The sequence below is a fragment of the Hippopotamus amphibius genome, chromosome 8 (genome assembly GCF_030028045.1).
Source record: "Hippopotamus amphibius kiboko isolate mHipAmp2 chromosome 8, mHipAmp2.hap2, whole genome shotgun sequence".
Classification (NCBI taxonomy): domain Eukaryota; kingdom Metazoa; phylum Chordata; class Mammalia; order Artiodactyla; family Hippopotamidae; genus Hippopotamus; species Hippopotamus amphibius.
In genome coordinates, this window is record NC_080193.1 from 120,757,418 (window position 1) to 120,777,962 (window position 20,545).

Genomic DNA, 20,545 nt, shown 5'->3' on the forward strand with positions numbered 1-20,545 from the left:
GCACACAGTGTTAGAATATTGCAAGTGTTCTTTATTTTGTTAGTCCTTACCCTTACTGTGTCTACTTTCCATAGGGCAGCTGGAGTGATCCTTTTAACACCTAAGGTGGTGTCACTGCCCTGCTCAAAACTCTCCACGCTGCTTCTCTAGCTCAGAACCAAAGCTAAAGTCTTTGTAAATGCCTGCAAGGCTCTGGATGATCTGACCTTCCCTGGCCAGCAAGTCATTTCTTCTAGCTTCGTCCTTCTCTCCCAGTACTGAGCTTTACTTTTACCCACAGAACTTTTCACCACTTAGCATGCTCTGAACTCTCTTGTTTATTTCTGTCTCCCCCCATTGGAATGGAAGTTTCATGAGGGCAGGGGCTTTTCTTGTCCACTGATTTGTCCACTGATAGAACCTCAGCTTCTAGAACCCAGCCTGGCAAATCGCAGGCCTGCAGTTATTTGTGAATAAATGAATGGATGTCATTGTTATCTAGATAGCCCAAAGCTAACACTGTCCTGTATTCATTCATCAAGTATTCTACCACCTATTATGTGTCCTGCACTAAGGAAATACAATGTGGAGAAAAACTCAAGAGTTTCCAGTCTAATATGGAAGAATAGTAAATAGATATAAAATTACAGCAGTGCTAGAATCACGATGGGGAAGTGTATGGACTTGTGAGAACAAATGATAAGGGAGAAATGAACTAGCTAAAGTCACAAAGCCAAGGAGGCCGTGGTGGGCTTTCCCACTTTCCCCAGAAAGTGATGACTGAGGTGAGATCAAAACAAACAGAAGAGGGGGTTAATTGGGTAAAGTGGCCATGGTGGCAGCTAGTGGAGAGAGCAGGTACAAGGGCACTGTGGTAGAGGGAACATAGGAGTTCAAGCAGCTGAATGGAATAGGAGGAGGCTTGGGGAGGGAGCATGGAAGGAGCGGCTGTTGGAGACTTTTTAATTATCTCTTTATTCCACTTAATTAAGAACATTTAAAAAATCCTATTTTATTCGGTAGAAATCTCCTTCCTGATCTCTAAATTGATATCAAATTGCTACCTAATTCATATATGCTTAGACTCTAGCTTTATAGTCATCGTATTAAGTGCATCTAAAAGCAAAAGAGAAATGAGAACATGAATACATACTCCGGTTAAAAAAAAATGTCTTTGTTGACTTGTATTTAAAAACCCCTCGATTGACCAGAATGTCTAAGGAATGGGACTTTCTGATTTAGTTGTCATTGCTATTGTTGTTAACTGAAGCTTAAAAATAAAATTATTGTGCGTAAGTCCTCTGAAATTTTATTTATTTCTATTGGCGTTGGGTCTTCGTTGCGGTGCGTGGGCTTTCTCCAGTTGCGGCGAGTGGTGGGCTACTCTTCATTGCGGTGCACAGGCTTCTCATTGCGGTGGCTTCTCTTGTTGAGCACAGGCTCTCGGGGCGTGGGCTTCAGTAGTTGTGGCACGTGGGCTCAGTAGTTGTGGCTCGCGGGCTCTAGAGCACAGGCTCAGTAGTTGTGGCACACGGGCTTAGTTGCTCCACGGTATGTGGAATCTTCCTGGACCAGGGTTGGAACCTGTGTCCCCTGCATTGACAGGCAGATTCTTAACCACTGCACCACTGGGGAAGTCCTTAAATCCTTTTAGAAAGTCTTTAAAAATAATTTTAGCCTGTTTCCTGCCTAATTAAGAAGATTGTGTCACAAAGATTGGATAGGATATATAGCATGCACTTTATACATATATGTTTAAAGTCTACAAGCCTTCAACTGCAATGTGCTTATCCTCACAAGTCCCAAATGACTGTTTCTCAGTTCCACAAACATCTGTTCCTCCACAGTCGTGATATAGGAAAAGGGGAATAAAAGTTGGTTTGTATGACAGCATTTGGGTACTGCAATTTGGTGCCTAGACACCTTTCTTACTGGGTCTGTCCCTACTGGAGAAATGAGGGTATTCCAAAAAATTTACCAGGTAAGGGAAACTTAATTAGATCTTTTGTCTGGACTCTGGGGTTTAAAACAAGTTTCTGGACCTTGTCATGTTTTAATAGAATTGAGTCCTAGGTTAATCTGCTTAGTCTTTCCTGGCTAAAGGTTAATAATACTGTCCTTCATGGCAATTTTGTTTTGTTTTGACCCAACCCAGAATCACACGCTGTGTTTAGTTGTCATCTCTTTAGTCCCCTTTAATCTGGAACAGTTTCTCAGCTTTTCTTTGTCTTTCATAGCCTTGACATTTTTGAAAATTTTAAGGCAGGTATTTTGAGAATGCCCTTTAACTTGGGTTTGTCCTAGTGTCTCATCATGTTAGGTCCACCTTATACACTTGGGGCAGGAATCCCACAGAAGTTGTGTGTCCTTCGTGCTGTGTATCTCATACATGAGGCACATGTGTCCATCTGTATCACTCAGAGTGTTATTAACTTTGATCACTTGACTGAGGAGGTGTCTGCCAAACTTGCCTACTGTAAATATCCCTTTTTACCTTCTGTAAATACAGTAATAGGGCAGGACGGAGTTGAAGAATAAGTAAATATTTTGTTCCCCCACTGACTGTCACCAATAGTTTTAGCATCCATGGCGGATTCTTGCCTAAATCCATCATTATTATGATGGTTGAAAATAGTGATTTTCTAACTCTATAATTTTGCTGTATTTATTAGTTGTTATTGTACTCTAAGATGAAGTTTTTCCTTCTCCTTTATTTATATATATATTTAGTGTTGGTATGGCTCCTGGAGTTGGAATTTTTAAAAAGTCACTGTAGTACATATAATGTTACTGTCTTTATTCCATTTTGTGTTGTCCGAGGTTTGGCCAGTGGGAGTCCTGAGACATTGAGCCTTTTATCAGAGCTTTTTGTATAAATGATGTAAAAAAATAGATAATAGAGGTACAGAGAGTGACATAGGAGCAAGAAGCCAGAGAGGTGAATTCTGTGGGTGATCAAGAAAGGCTGTAGTGAGGAAGTGGTATTTGAGGTGAGCTTTGAAGAAGTGGTCAGATTTTCACAGGATTGGAGATGGGGCAGAGTGGAAACGGAAGACATCTGAACAGAGGAAGAAGGCCTGGCAGACCTGGTATTTGGCAAGTAACACAGTGGGTCTGGATCATGAAGGGGAGGCGGCAATGGAACAGAAAACCCCCTGCACTTAGTTTGCTTGGAGCATTTTCTGTGTTGGTCTCACTGCTTGGTGTTTCCTCCCTGGCCCTACCCCTGCTGTTTTGCTAAGGGGAGGATGAGGTGTGAAGCAGAAGGGAATGGCAAGTAGTGAAAACAGCATGAGCCCAAAGCCCACTCAGATGCTCCCTTCTCCAGGAAGCCTTTTCAGGATCCCTGGTAAGAGTTAACCACCCTCCTCTCATGCACTCCCAGGGCACTTTGTGCCTCTGTGTCAACAAATCTGTTCTGTCTTGTACTGTTTCTATTTGTAGATATGTCTTCCCCCTTTAAAGCATGAACCGCATGTTAATGACTTTCTCCCCCTTCTCAGTACTCGGCACAAATGCTCAATAAGTATTTCTTGAGTATGCGTGAGAGAGGAAGGGGAGAAGATAGGTTGGAGTTGGTTGGGAGAGGCTCTGGATGTCATTTTCAGGGGTTTGGGCTTGCCCCACAGGCAGTGATGGGCCCTGGTGCTTTGGACCAGTGCAGAGCTGCTGGGAGCTGTGATGTCTGAGGATGCACTGGAAGGGGGAGCTGCGGGATGCCTGCGAGGTGCCCTGGAGAACGCAGAGCCAGAGGGTGACAGCCAGGATGGGCAAGAGGCATGGAAGCAGCTAGTTATAACCTCAAGAATCTGGGCACTCATTTGAATGTAGGAGTCGAAAGAACATAAAAAAAGGAATTGAGCAGGGCTTTGAGGTTTCAGGACTGGGTGATTAGGAGACAGGCAGAGGCCTTTTACCAAAATGGGAGCCCAGGGCTAATTACAGAAGAGGTAAGGAGTTCAGCGTTGTCCTGTCTGGTTTTCAGCCAAGATGCTGCCTGAATTCAAACAATGTCTGCTGTTGAAAATTTTTTATTATATCAAATATGATAAGAAACAAAATATTGTCTCTACTTGAAGCACAAAAACTGGCATGGATAGATGGACATTTTTCTTTTGGCTTCAGTCACGGTTTCATTAAAAATGGGTGCTCATAGCTGCCTTCCTAACCTTGAAGCGTGGCCCTGTGAGAGGAGCTTACCATGAAAGAAATAGTCGTCAGCTTTCTTCCGGCTCCTCTGTCCCCTGCTGCCCCTTCCTGACAACAGAAAATTTGCTTTGCACCTGCTCCAACTGGGCTCTAAGTGACAAGCATCTCACAGGCCCAGAAAAGTGTGGTATCAAATCTCAGCCCCAACTGTGAGGCATCCCCGAATCCCCGCTGAGAGGCGTTGCTTTCGCAGTTCCCCAGGGAAGAGTTCTTTCTCCCTGGGCCCCTTTTCAGGCTTGAACTCTGACCCAAAGCCTCTCTTTTAGCTCCCAGCGTGCATGGCTCTGGGTGCTGGCCCTGACAGACCCTGCAGCCTCCACTCCGCCCTGGGCTCCCCAGCAGGCCGGCCCTGGGTAGCCCTGGGGTTACCGAATGCCCAGTTGCAATAATGAGCGTATTTATCCAAGGAGGGGGAATGGACTTCTCTATTTGTTACAGTCCATTGCTTTCTTCCCCCCAGAAACAAACGCTAAAGGAACATTGGATATACTATCGGTGATTTGGTAAATATACATAAAAATCACCTAATATGTATGATGTTGCTTTTATTCACACCTTCCTTCATGAGTTAAATGCTTTGTTATAACTCAGGACTTACTTTAAGAGGGATATTCCTATTTCAGTGCTAGAAATGTGAAATGTTTGAAAATAATGCCATATGCAGGAAATTCTTGCAAGAATTTCTAAGAAAAATAGCAAATACTAATGAAATACATGTATGACATCTTAACTGGCCTTAGTGTGTGGTTTTAAAGGGAAAGAAAAAAAATGCTCACAGAGACTTTATAATTTTTGTCTTTATATTTTCCTCTTAGGTTTTTCAAACAGACCGAAGTCATTAAAAATACTCCTTAACCCCCAAAGCCACAAAAAAGAAGCTACTCAGGTCTATTATGGGAAGGTTGAACCACTGTTGAAGCTTGCGGGAATAAAGACTGATGTAACAAGTAAGTATTTTCAGAATATAATTTCGCCTTTAAAAAAAAATCATACTTGAGGAAGCAAAATAACTTTGAGTTTGCTCGTAAGTCAAATTTGGAAAGCTACGTGTAATCTCTAAAGCTTGTTTATATGCTTCAATAACTGACTGCAACCAGCTCCAGGATTATAATTCAACTGTTTTGTCTTCTTTTAATTGTGTTATTTCTATTTGAATATCAGTGTTTTTTCTTTAGACCTTTTTTCAGACTTTAAAAATTATTAGGTATCATTTTTAAGGGGCCGCACACATTTTGATACCTTCATTGAGATGTTGGCTATTTAAAACATTATCTCTCAGTTCAGCAGCAATTGATTTTTGGTCACTTAAATGTTCAGTGTCTTTCCATGGAATCCTTCATTAGGTGGTTTTTGTTCTGACTCTGACCCCTGCTGGTTAGGTCAAAACTAAGCACTTAACTGCTGATTTTAGATGAATTTAGAGAAGCCAGAAGCTTAAATTTATTGTCTACAATAAGAAAGGTGCTTAGGTTTTTGCCCAGGAAAATAGAAATTTGCTAATGCTAAAGTTTATGGAAAGAAGATTAGTAAAATTCTTTTCAACTTTTAAAATTTGGTGACCAAATTCCTTTGTTCCCTTGAGACGCTTATGTTTCCCATGGGGGTGGGATGAGGAGGGTTGATGCTATCGTGAATCACACCCTCAGTTTTTCTGGTTTTATTTGTATGTGGCTTTGTTAATACACAGTGTAAATTTGTAGTAAATTTTAATTGATGAAGAGTATTGCATAATAAGCCTACTCAGGATACAAGCCGGAATGCACCTGGAATCTCCTAGTCCCAATTATAAATCCCTGGGGAAGGAACTCAACTGGCTTTGCTTAGCAGTAACCAAGGGAGATGGGTCTCACAATGTAAATTAGGTTTATAAGCCTACGTCTCATGACTTGATGGCTGGGCTAGAAGGAAATTCCTTAAAAATAATAATAATCTTTGTGAGAAGGTCATCCACCCCAAAAGACATCTGCTGCAATGAAGGTTTGAGAGAAACTACCATGGAAAACTCCAGAGGAGTTTCTGAATTAAAATAAAATGGTAGTGCAAGAGTTAATCTTTTATCTTAGTGGCTTTTGGCTTACTTGGAGATGATTTATAAGAAAAAGAAACGATTCAGATCTATTGTTCCTTTCCAGTGAGGATTTTCAAGGACTGGCAGAAGGAAAAGTTTGAAATTCATATTACGAAGAGTCAATTAAAAGTTGAATAAACTTATTATCAAATTCAATAAGTTAATTGTTTTGTTTCATTGATTTAATATCCAAAACAGTTTTACATGTATATTATTATATATCATTCAGTTCAAGAAACTCTTGTTGAATGCTTTGTGTTAAACACTATGCAGAATGTAAGATGGAGAAGTTCTATTACCTGCTCTTGAGTGACCATTAATTTCTTAGGGGTTAAAATAGATATTTAAAGTAGATATAATTAGGATATACGTAAAAGAATTATAGTGTCTCAGAGGAGCATATTAATTTTGATCAGAAGACTCAAGAAAAGTATTTGAACTGGACAGTTTTGGAGAGTCAGAGAAGGCAGACAATGGTTTTCTGTGCATAGCAGAAAAGGAAAAGTGAGAGAAGGCTGGCAAGCTAGCAGTACACACGAGTGGGTGTGGCCCTGTGTGTTGGGCCCATAGTGTTTTGGTAGCTCTTTAATAATATTGGCTTCATCTTAAATATGGCCCTTTCCGTCATCATAAAATGGTTGCCAGTGAATTTGATTCTTCTTTATTCAAATCTAGTAGGATGGGGAGAGGTGTGTGTATGTGAGAGCTTCAACATGTTTTAATTCTGAACAAGCATTCAAATTTTTTCCTTTTAGTTTGACTGTCCTAATGTAGTACATATGCCCTACCTGGAGCACTCTCTCTTAAGCATCAGAACGCTTCCCATGGTCTGTGGGGGGGACCCCCTTCTCCTCAAGGCTGGGGACACCTGAACTGAAGTTGGGAAGGCGGCCAACAATGTGCACAAGAGGAAGTCTGAGTGCAGGTTAAGGATGAATCTTTATGCTAGACTCAGGATTTCACTCATCACGCGTTGAACCCGAGGTGGTGTACATTCTTTTTTTTTAATTAATTAATTTATTTTATTGGCTGTGTTGGGTCTTCTTTGCTGTGTGCGGGCTTTCTTTAGTTGCAGTGAGTGGGGGCTACTCCTCGTTGTGGTGTGCAGGCTCCTCATTGAGGTGGCTTCTCTTGTTGCAGAGCACGGGCTCTAGGCACGTGGGCTTCAGTAGTTGCAGCACATGGGCCCAATAGTTGTGGCTCACGGGCTCTAAAGCGCAGGCTCAATAGTTGTGGCACACGGGCTTAGTTGCTCCGCGGCATGTGGGATCTTTCTGGAGCAGGGATCGAACCCATGTCTCCTGCATTGGCAGGTGGATTCTTAACCACTGTGCCACCTAGGAAGCCCTGTACATTCTTTATCATCACTTAGCAAAGATGATTATGTCATCAGAATAAAAATTAGAAGAGGGAGAGACTGGAGGAAAGGAGACTAGCACGTGAGGTCTGAACTAAGATAGAAGAAATGATAGGAATGTGCTTTCCTTCTTAAAACAATTGTTCTGGAGAGAAAAATATTATGTTCTAGGGCTTTCCCCTAAATTTTAGATATTATTGAACATTATATTTAGTTTAACATAAATACAATTAGAATATTAGATAAAAGCAAATTTAGAATTTATTTATATATTTGTGCAGCATAGCTAATTATTAGCTACCTAACACTCCTCCTACGGGCAAAATTACAAAATTGCATCTTTTGCTTGTAAAACCATTTTGGTGTGTATATTGGCTAAATATTTACATTAAAAATGTCTCCTATTTTATGTGAAGGACTGAATAAGCATGTGGATATCTGAAAAGTTTTAGAATCTGTCTGCCTGTCTCTCACAGTATAGTTTTGTAGTTTGAATAAGGTAATATATTTAAAACTACCTGTGTATATAGAAAGACAATCATCATGCTTTGCATTTCAGTTTCATAAATTATGTAATAGTAAGATTCAACTCAACTTTGACAGAAAAAGTATCTTCTATGAAAGAGTAAAGCAGAAAGAGTGCATATTTTCTGCATGTCCAGTGTGACCATTGTTTTAACATATCTTGTGTGCACTTCTGAGTCCAAATGGAATCTGAATTATGTAATAAATTCTGTACAATGATGAATTCATTAAGATATAGTGCTGTATAAATAAGGCGTGATGTCAAAATTATAGCTAGTTATATATATTATAAAGTAATTTTTCTATAAATTTCTTTTAAAAATGAATAGCAAACACCCCCCCACCCCCAAAACTATCTGATTTAAAAAATCAATACATAATTGGAGTAGACATTTTCCCAAAAAAGACATGCACAGGGCCAACAGGTACATGAAAAAGTACTCAACATCACTAATCGTCAGGGAGATGCAAATCAAACCATAATGAGATATCACCTCACACCTGTCAGAATGACTGTTTTCAAAAAGGCAGAAATAACAAGTGTTGGTAAGGATGTGGGAAAAGGGAACTCTCATGTACTGTTGGTGGGAATGTAAATTCGTATAGCCACTATGGAGAACAGTATGGAGGCGCCTCAAAAAATTAAAAATTAAAAATGGAACTACCATAAGATCTGGTAATTCCACACTTCTGGGTATTTACCCAAAGGAAACAAAACACTAACTCAAAAAGATACCTGTACCCTCATATTCATTGAAGCATTATTTACAGTAGCCAAAACATGAAATCTACCCAAGTGTCCATCAATGGATGAATGGATAAAGATGTGAGATATATATATATATATATATATAGAGAGAGAGAGAGAACAGAGTACTATTCAGCCATTAAAAAGAAGGAAATCTTGCCATTTTGGGACAGCATAAATGGACCTTGAGGACATTATGCTAAGTGAAATAAGTCAGAGAAAGACAAATGCCATATGATCTCACTTATATGTGGAATTTTTTTTTTTAATCCTCCCAAACAAACAAACCAGAACATGTAGATACAGAGAACAGATTTCCAGAGGTTTGGGGGGATTAAATGGGTGAAGGGTGTCAAAAGGTACAAACTTCCAGTTTTTTAAAAAAAGAAGATTCTCACCGCCTTAATAAAAATACACTTCTTTCATTTTGGTTAGTGCTGAAACCCTAACTACTTCTGAATATAGATCAGCATCTTTTGAAATAGTTGAGCTAAAAGAGCATCTTCCTTCTGCTGCCACTGTCAATGCAATATCTTATCTAATAATGGTATCAGAACCCTGAAAGAACCTAAAAAAATTATTTATTCCTAATAACTTGGTATGTGAATCAAAGATTATGGGTGGTAAGCCCATGCTGGCGTATGGTACTGTTTCTTTCACTGCCTCCCAAAGCAGAGCAGACTTTAGGAACTACACTATTAAAGGTGGGAGAGGAATTTTGGACATCATAGATTCATAGGATAATTCATAGAACAATACAGTGAAAAAGTCAAGGCAGCGGAGAAATTAAACTGGAAAGAACTTTGGAGATCGTCTAGTTCAATTTCCCTCATACTGTGGAAGGCAGGTGTGTGGCACTCCTGGTGGGTAAACACCCAGCCTTGGCCTGGACACCCTTTGGTGGGGTCAGTGTGTGTGCCGTAGCTGGACAATACTGATAGACATTCTCAGCTGGAGTTCAGGGTCACCGTGCCTTTGTGCATGTTAGAAAAGGGCACCTCCTTTGTGCTAATTTACACAAAGGTGCCCTTTCTTCTGGGCTGATGCAGCTCAAGGGTCACCTAACATGTTGAATAGGAATATCGGCTGGATTGCAAACCTACTTGACCCTTGGCCAAATGCCTTTGTGCAAGACATAAACTGCAGGGAGAACTTGTGAGCTGACGTTTGCCTCGTTGTGACTTGCAGTGTTAATGTTATCTTTTGTAGTGATACAATAGAAATGAAATAAGTGTGTCCCATCTTGTGTGTATGAGTGTTGAGGTGTTTGAAAACAGATCTCATGTCTGCCCTTGACCTTTTGTTCAAGACAGGCAGTTCCATCTCCTTCAGTCAATGTTTGTAATAACAAAGCTGCTAGACCTTGTCATGCTCATTATCACGGTCAAAGACACTTCTCTGAATGTAGACTTGATCTCTGCTAGCTCAGGGCCCGTGGGAGTGTCTAGTCACCAGATAATTTTACCTTCTTTCTGACCCTCGGCAAAGTTGTCAGGAAAGTGGGGTTTATTGTCACTTTTTTCCTCCTTCTAGGATCATGTGTTTAACTTTTGACACTTTTACCAAATCTCCTCTTGGAATTCTTTCCCTTTGGCTCTTTATGTCTGTACTGGAAGCCTTCCTTCCATGGAGATGCATCTTATTGTTCCTGATCTCACCTAGCAGAAAGCTAGGTAATCTGATAAAACTGTATTACAAAACATGCTAGTAGGCTGAGGCATTACTCCAATTTTACCTACATTTTAATAAAAATCTGGATTGTAAATAGTCGTGAATCAGATCCAGCTGGAGAGAGAGAGAGAGAATAATGGATGAAAAGTTCTTTTTATTATCCCTTGAATAGGTGTGGATATATATGACCAATCCCATTTCTAATACTAGGATATCAGTTAGGGAGTTGGAACTTTATCCCTGGCGACAATGAATAGTCATAAATGGTGTTAATGTGGGGAAGAGATGTGGTTAAATACGTGCTTGAGAAAGGTCATTCTGGCTAGAGTGGGATCAGTGTTAGAGGGAGACTGGAGGAGAGGCTGATGTAGTTTGCACATGAAAGATGGTGGTGACTTGAGGAATGTTGGGATGCAGCAGCATAATTTAAAAGACGGAAACAACGGGCTTTGGGCATGGAGTGGTTGTGGAGAGTAAAGGAAAGGGATACTCTAGAAAGAAGACATTTTCCTATCTTGGGTATTGGGGAGTGGATGATGGAACACAAAAAAGAACAATGTAACTGAAAGGCAGTATATTTGAAGGTGGACATGGTAGATTCAATTTTGAACTTAACTAAATTCGAAGCATCTACAGGGCAGGAAAGAAAATGACATCTCAGTATCTTATCCCATTACAGAATTTTTATCACCAAACCAAGACATATTTCCTTATTTCCAAATCAAAACCCATCTGATTTGACTTCAGCCTGTTTCCTCATCAACATTCAGTATCAACCTCAAGACATTACCTTCCTCCAATATTGTCTTTCTGAGGAAGTAATATTTAAACTGAAGGTTGGGGTATCCCAGCGATGAGAACTGTGTGTTCAAAGCATTGTAAACAATGAAAACTCCTAATTTGCTATATAAGAGGGGTGTCAGTCTCATTGGCAAAGGAAAGTAGTTGAAAAAAGAGGCTAGTAACTTTCCTTTGAAACTGCAGCTGCCTAGCAGCCCACTGTTGATGTTTATTTGAAGTGGAGTGATTTGAATCTGACTCTTTCTGCTTCCAGAGCCCAAAATACCCTGTGTAAACACATATCTTGATTCCTTCTATCCCTGTAAATAGTAGCTCAGGTTGCTCTCTATCCTTTCCCCCTATGTTATTTTTCTTTATAATCACTTATGACTACTTCATACTGTACATTCATTAAAAAAAAAATTAGTGCATATCATCTGTCTCCAGAGGCCAAGGACTTGACTAATTTCGTTCGTTGTCCTAATAGATTGTGGTGAGGTTTCTGCCATATTTTCTGTCTGTTGTTCCGGATCAGTCACCTTATTTAACTTTTACAGTGTCACTTAAGAAATTGCTGTTCTTGGATAATTTGCATCAGTGTATAATCACATTTCACCTGCAAGATGAAAGGAAGAAATAGACTATTATTTCAAATTTTTCCTAAGTAAGAAAAGCATGCAGCTACAAGATAATTTTAAGGTTAATTTTGTTTTGGATTTGAAAAGCTTTACCAAAGTAAGCTTTGGAATAAAAACGAGACTTGATAAACTGATTCTAAGCATAAATATTTCTTCCTAATATCCTTAATTATTTTTAATATGTGTTTGTAAGACATTGTTTTGCTTTTTAAGGTTGCCACTAATTGCTGAAGTTAGATGAATGATCACACAATCATTTATGATAACCTTGTGTTTATTAATATTAACATTTTATATTTCATTTTCTTGTAGCTTTCTTCTGAATAGAATTTAATAGAGAGAGGTTTTACTCACGTGAATGTTAACAGCATTTGAATAAGCTGTGGGAGAATTACAATGTAATGCTGCTAGATATAGAATGATTCTTTTAGACACCACGACTAATAATTTTTAACAATATCTAAAAACATGGTAGGAAAAGCTTGAACCATACTGGCACCAGGGACAGACAGGCATGAAAGATTAATGTAATCTTGCATATAATGACGCACATTCTTACACAAAAAATCCATCTGCAATGTCATGTCAGTCAGCAGAAATCTTTGATGGGTGGATACAGCTGGGCTGTCTCTTCTGGCAGAGCTGCCCTAGAAAATGCTAAATGTGGTTGAGATGCTTGGTGCCATCTGCAGTGTGCCAGTTTATCCTGTCTTCTCTGGCATTTGCAATACTGCATAGGGCATCATGACTGTAGAGACAGCGATAGGGAGTGACAGATTCATTTCCTCGGAGAATCTGGGCTCTGGTGGGCCTGTGTGCCACCCTCGTTGGCGTTGGGTCTGTTATCATTGGTGTTGGCTTTGCTTCACATTTTCACATCCAACTCCTCCTCTTTTTAGTCTAGCAGTTCCAGACACACATTCTTCTAGTATGTAAATCTTACACTAACCTTTCAACTAATTTATTCATGTAAGGTTGCCAAAGCGATTTAACATTGACTGTTTGATGCCAGCTAATATGCCTTATTTTCAAAATACTGCTGCTCCTAGGCTTCTGATTTAAAGGAAATGTGTCTTATTTAGGGAACACTAAACAGACAGGCACCAAGATAAATTATCTAATGGGATATCCCCAAATGACTTATGTAGTTGGAACAAATATATGACCCTCTTTTACATAAAGCTATAAAACACATCGGGCAAGTAGCACTTAATCCTCTTTCCCATGATTAAAATATAAATATTCAAGAATAAATGTTTTATGACCTGACCATATGTTTAGCATATATTTTGCCAAACCAAGTTAAAAAGTGTAGATCATGTGTTTAAAACTTTCATCTTTTTCTGTTTTGTTTTGTTTTGTTTTTTTAATATAGTAACAGAATGTGAAGGGCATGCCTTGTCACTGCTAAAAGAATGTGAACTACAGGGATTTGATGGGTAGGTTGTATTATTACTCTATATGTCATATAGCTTATGTTATTAAATGTTTTCGTTAGTTTTTAGCCACATATTTGAGACTTATAATTTTTAAATATCTGTGATGTGTGTAATTAGGCTCTGTTTCATTCATCTCTGTGTAATAACAATGCTAATAATGTAACATGGCACAGTTATCCACCTCGCAGGCTCGGGCATGGGAAAGCAAAAGGAGGGATATAAATATAAGTACTGGGGAGTCACAGTGGACCACCTTATACTTGCCTAACGTGCATACATTTGCCTCTATTGTCCTTAATTCTTGGCTTTAACCCTGTGACTATCTAGAAAAGCATTGATGGAAAATGTTCTATTGGTCATGGGGCATAACTATACTATGATCCTCTTTTGTAAATTTATTGATAGTTTTAATAGCTACCCACTGGCTAATTTGGATATGACTGAGTGTAAATATTTTGTAAAAACAAATATATTATTTTCAGGAGGAAAAAATATGCTAATTTTACGTATCTTTTGTAATTTAGTGGCTACAAATAAATATGTTATTCACAGTAGGCATTAGAAACTATTGTTTGCAATACATTACTGGAGTGTGTAGAAATTGTTCACTGGCAGGCAAACACTAGAAACAAGGCAAGTGACATATACTTTGACATTTTTAAAATTTAGGTGAATCAATTTGCTAAAGTGCTGGATTAATGTACAAGACTAAAAACATATTCTTTTAGGGAAGATTTTTTTGCAAGGGTGGATATTTCAGAATTTTAAAAGGTGGCAGGTATGTGAGTTATTTGTGTCACATGGTGATGGGCAGAGGGGGGCAACAATAGACTCACAGTATCAGGAACGGCATTTGGATCTTTCAACTGAAATGAAAGGCTTTACTCTTCCTGAAAAATTATTAGAATGTGTTAGAGAGGAAAGTGATGCCATCCAAATGCAGCATGAGCAGGGCTGTTTTTCAGAAATGCTTAATATTTTTTTGAGAAAAATATTATTAGATAAAGAAGAACGTTTGGTAAGTAAAGCATAATTTTTAAGGAAGGAATTTAATTGTGGGGAGTAAATCTAGAGGACAATGCTATATAAATGTTGAGTGTGAAGAATAGGATGTAGGAGATTACTTCAGAGCTTTATCCTTAGGGCTAGACAGATTAATTAACAGGCTACATGTAGGAAACTATCTTGCAAGTACACAATTTAAGAAAAGTAATTGGGGGAATCCTGCCTACCAGCTACGTACCTTAATATGCTGCATAGTCCTGCAACAAAGCATGTGAGTATATAAGGGTTGTTGCATTGCAGGTAAGTCCTTGCTTCAAAACATGATTATATAAAAAACAATAACAGATATTGTAGGTATTAGACCTGGTCTTGCGCATCAGCATTATGAAGTGTTCCAGTAAATGTGGTATCTATAAATAACTTTCATTGGTAATTAACTATGCAAGGATCAAGAACGTTGCAGAATGATGAAGGACGCTAGCTTAAGCGCAACAGAGTAATGTTTTTCTCTTTACCTGAACGTACTTAATTCTTGTTTATTCCATATGGCATGTGCTGTTATTTTGCAGTGTGGCACTGCAAGATATATAGATCCTTCAGTTATTACCTACATTTTGTTTTTAACCAAATAGTTTGGCCTAACCATTATGTGAACTGAGTTCCAGTGAGTTCGCTGTTCCTAAACTCTACAGCATGCTGGATTATTTAGAACTTACAATAATTTAAAATTTCTGTTGAAAGTTATCTAATATTTCTAAAATCCTTTCAATAGCTAGCTTATTTATTTATTTATTTATTTATTTAATTTATTTATGAACCCAGTCTTTCCAGTTAGGAGATGCAATGGTGGTTGGGATAATTATCTTAATAAAATAGTAATTTTAAGTCACTCTACTTAGAATTACATAGAGAAGTATATATACGAGGAGAACAATGGAAACAGTTTCTGTAGGTACTTCCAAAGAATAGTTCTCTAACAAGTAGAGTTGTTTGAAAATGGAAGACACTACATTTGTGAGTTCCCTGTTCCTGAATCTATTCGAAGAGTGGCTATAGGAGGACTTTTTGAGAACATGATAAAGACTCAAGGATGAGATAAAATAACCCCAGGATTCTATGGTGTTTTGATGAAAGAGGAGCTCAACTTGAGCCTGAAGCATCTCTGCCTGACTCTAGTGGAGCTGTTGGTAGGGAGTGACTAGGAAATCACCTAAAGGTTTTTAGACCCAGACCAGAGGGTTTAAGATCTAAGAGAAATTCTATGTATATTATTCAGTAAAGCAAAATGATTAGAAAATAAGGTTTAAGAAGATTTTTTATTAAGATTGTGGAGTTTTGTTTTTTTTTCCTCTAATTTAGAATTATCTTTTTTTAAGAACTTCTATTGAGATACAATTGACATACAATAAACTGCATATATTTTAAGTGTACAATTTGATCATTTTTTTCCTTATTAGTAATGTACGTATGGCAATTCCAATCTCCCAATTCGTCCCACCCCAACACCCCCTGCTTTCCCCACTTGGTGTCCATATGTTTGTGCTCTACATCTGGGTCTCTATTTCTGCCTTGCAAACCGGTTGATTTGTACCATTTTTCTATATTCCGCATATATGTGTTAATATACGATATTTGTTTTTCTCTTTCTGACTCACTTCATACTAGAAGGCAGCTATGCTAACCACGATACCACCAACACGTCGGCTCACTTCACTCTGTATGACAGTCTCTAGGTCCATCCATGACTCTACAAATGTCCCAATTTCGTTCCTTTTTACAGCTGAGTAATTGTATATATGTACCACATCTTCTTTATCCATTCATCTGTTGATGGACATTTAGGTTGCTTCCATGTCCTGGCTATTGTAAATAGTGCTGCAATGAACATTGGAGTGCATGTGTCTTTTTGAATTACGGTGTTCTCTGGGTATATGCTCAGTAGCGGGATTGCTGGGTCATATGGTAACACTATTTTTAGTTTTTCAAGGAACCTCCATACTGTTCTCCATAGTGGCTGTATCAATTTACATTCCCACCAACAGCGCAAGAGAGTTCCTTTTTCTCCACATCCTCTCCAGCATTTACTGTTTATAGATTTTCTGATAATGCCCAGTCTAACCAGTGTGAGGTGATACCGCATTGTAGTTTTGATTTGCATTTCTCTAATAATTAGTGATGTTGAGCAGCTTTTCATGTGCCTCTTGGCCACCCATATGTCTTCTTTGGAGAAATGCATATTTAGGTCTTCTGCCCATTTTTTGATTGGGTTTTTTTTTTTTTTTTTTTGATATTGAGCTGCATGAACTGTTTATATATTTTGGAGATTAATCCTTTGTCTGTTGATTCCTTTGCAAATATTTTCTCCCATTCTGAGGGTTGTCTTTTCATCCATCTTGCTTATAGTTTCCTTTGCTGTGCAGAAGCTTTGAAGTTTCATTAGGTCCCACTTATTTATTTTTGTTTTTATTTCCATTACACTAGGAGGTGGGTCAAAAAAGATCTTGCCGTGATTTATGTCAAAGAGTGTTCTTCCTATGTTTTCCTCTAGGACTTTTATAGTGTCTGGCCTTACATTTAGGTCTTTAACCCATTTTGAGTTTATTTTTGTGTATGATGTTAAAGAGTTTTCTAATTTCATTTTTACCTGTAGCTGTCCAGTTTTCCCAGCACCACTTATTGAAGAGGCTGCCTTTTCTCCACTGTATATCCTTGCCTCCTTTGTCATAGATTAGTTGACCATAGTTTATCTCTGTGCTTTCTATCCTGTTCCGTTGATCTATATTTCTGTTTTTGTGCCAGTACCATACTGTCTTGATTACTATAGCTTTGTAGTATAGTCTGAAGTCAGGGAGTCTGATCCTCCAGCTCCATTTTCCCCCTCAAGATTACTTTGGTTATTCGGGGTCTTTTGTTTCTCCACAAATTTTAGGATTTTTTGTTCTAGTTTTGTAAAAAAAAAAAAAAAAAAAAGGCCATTGGTAATTTGATAGGGATTGCATTGAATCTGTAGATTGCTTTGAGTAGTATAGTCATCTTCACAATGTTGATTCTTCCAATCCAAGAACATGGTATATCTCTCCATCTGTTTGTGTCATCTTTGATTTCTTTCATTAGTGTCTTATAGTTTTCTGAGTACAGGTCTTTTACCTCCTCAGTTAGGTTTATCCCTAGGTATTTTATTCTTTTTGTTGCAATGGTGCATGGGATTGTTTCCTTAATTTCTCTTTCTGAACATTCATTGTTAGTGTATAGAAATGCAAGAGATTTCTGCGTGTTTTGTATCCTGCAACTTTACCAAATTCATTGCTTAGCTCAAGTAGTTTTCTGGTGGCATCTTTAAGATTTTCTATGCATAGTATCATGTCATCTCTGAACAGTGACAGTTTTACTTCTTCTTTTCCAATTTGGATTCCTTTTATTTCTTTTTCTTCTCTGATTGTTGTGGCAAGCACTTCCAAAACCATGTTGAATAGTAGTGGCAAGAGTGGACATCCTTGTTTTGTTCCTGATCTTAGAGGGAATGCTTCCAGTTTTTCACATTGAGAATGATGTTTGCTGTGGGTTTATCATGTATGGCCTTTATTAAGTTGAGGTAGGTTCCCTCTATGCCCACCTTCTGGAGAGTTTTTATCATAAATGGGTGTTGAATTTTGTGAAAAGCTTTTTCTGCATCTATTGAGATAATCATATGGTTTTTATCCTTCAGTTTGTTAATATGGTGTATCACATTGATTGATTTGCATATATTGAAGAATCCTTGCATTCCAGGGATCAACCCCACCTGATCATGGTGTATGATCCTTTTAATGTGTTGTTGGATGCTGTTTGTTAGTATTTTGTTGAGGATTTTTCCATCTAAATTCATTAGTGATATTGGTCTGTAATTTTCTTTTTTGTGTGATATCTTTGTCTGGGTTTGGTATCAGGGTGATGGTGGCCTCATAGGATGAGTTTGGGAGTGTTCCTTCCTTTCCAATGTTTTGGAAGAGTTTGAGAAGGAGGTGTTATCTCTTCTCTAAATGTTTGAAAAAATTCACCTGTGAAGCCATCTGGTCCTGGACTTTTGTTTGTTGAAAGATTTTTAATCACAGTTTCAATTTCATTACTTGTGATTGGTCTGTTCATATTTTCTATTTCTTCCTGATTCAGTCTTGATGGAGGTTTTTTTTTTCTTTTTTTAATGAGTTGCATATGTTTCTATGAAGACACATTGTGACATATTCCTAATGCCAACAGAAACAGTGCATCATTTCTCATGACCACTGGTGTGAACTCTAGTGTGTTCTAGCAAACACTCTCAGATCCACTGCTAGAGTTTGCAGAAATGTCCATCTCCACATTGCCCCCTCTTTATACTAGTCATGAATAGGAAGTTTTGTGAAGGCAAAGAAGAGTGATATTGGGTGCATAGACTTGAAGCAGTGACAGTTGGATTCATAAGTGAAAATAGTTAAGCTAATCTGTAGCTCTTATGCAATTTTACATATACTAGTATTTTCCTATTTTGTTTCACAGCATTTTTAATTTTAATTTGTTGAATTATAGTTTTATCCTTCTCTTAATTTCATGAGAATCTAGGCATTGTTTGGCTTACACTGACATTTTTTCACCACCATGATATCTATATTACTAAGTAAGGTTAAAAAAAAAAGTATCTCTTTTCAAAAAAGAATTCTAGGTCAAAAAGCCAATAATAAACATTTCAGTAATGATGTGGTTTGATAGACAAATACACAAACACCCATTTAAAATTTTTGTCACTTTTTATAAAGAGAAATAAGATATTTACCCCCAGTTGTATTTTTCTAGACAGAAAAGCTCTACTTTGGGTCGTAGAGCAAGAAAGAGTTTACTTATTCTGAAAACACAAAGTGTACCACTTGTAAAGGTTTATGTTTTAGTGTAGCTCTTAAGTGTGGCTAAATTAACCATTATAAAAAGTTTATTTTTTGCCTTTTGTTGCAATATCTAGACTCTTATGATATGTTTGCATTAAGTATGTTCCCTAGGTTGAGTAACTATATCTCGAGATGATCTTAATCATCTAGTAGTTGTCAACATAAATAAATATATTCCTTTATCACTTATTTAATTCCACAGTGATTCTACTGGTAAACCGATTTCCAAAATAATGAAACTCTCATAAGGCTATCTTCATTAGGTTTTATTTTATTTTATTTTTTGCTTTTTAAATAAAAAAAATTTTTTTCATATTTATTGGAGCATAATTGCTTTACTGTATTGTGTTAGTTCCTGCTGTACAACAAAGTGAATCAGCTATATGTATACACATATCCCCATATCCCCTCCCTCTGGAGCCTCCCTCCCAGCCTCCCTATCCCACCCCTTTAGGTCGTCACAGAGCATCAAGCTCATCTCCCTGTGTTCTGCAGCAGCTTCCCAATAGCTATTTTACATTTGGTAGTGTGTATATGTCAGTGCTACTCTCTCACTATGTCCCAGCTTCCCCTCCCCACCCCCCAACCCGTGTCCTCAAGTCCATTCTCTATGTCTGCATCTCTATTCCTGCCCTGCCACTAGGTTTATCAGTACCATTTTTCTAGATTCTATGTATATGTGTTAGCATGCAGTGTTTGTTTGTCTCTTTCTGATTTACTTCACTCTGTATGACAGATTCTAGGTCCATCCACCTCAGTATAAATAACTCAATTTCATTCCTTTTTATGGCTGAGTAATATTCCGTTGTACATATGTGTCACATCTTCTTTATCCATTCATCTCTCGATGGACATTTAGGTTGTTTCCATGTCCTGGTTATTGTAAATAATGCTACAATGAATATTGGGGTGCATATATCTTTTTGAATTATGGTTTTCTCCAGGTATATGCCCAGTAGTAGGATTGCTGGGTCATATGGTAATTCTACTTTCAGTTTTTTAAGGAAACTCTGTACTGTTTTCCATATTGGCTGTATTGATTTACATTCACACCATCAGTGCAGGAGGGTTCCCTTTTCTCTACATCCTCGCCAGCATTTATTGTTTCTAGATTTTATTAGGTTTTATATGTAAGAAAGGAGCCTAATGTGTCAAAAGGTAGTGTAGTTTCTAAGGCTGAATTGTCTTATTTCAAAATCTCATTCTGTAACTTACTATAGTATGACCT

At 38.0% G+C, this 20,545-nt stretch overlaps 1 protein-coding gene across 1 annotated transcript in view; it reads left to right on the top strand.

The window, feature by feature from the left end:
* The window catches only part of CERKL (ceramide kinase like), a 118,117-nt gene that overhangs the window by 84,798 nt on the left and 12,774 nt on the right, over nt 1–20,545 (top strand). Inside the window, exons 2-3 of the mRNA XM_057746280.1 lie at nt 5,004–5,135; nt 13,351–13,414. Coding sequence (XP_057602263.1) covers nt 5,004–5,135; nt 13,351–13,414 — 196 coding nt within the window. The remainder of the gene's footprint in view (nt 1–5,003; nt 5,136–13,350; nt 13,415–20,545) is intronic.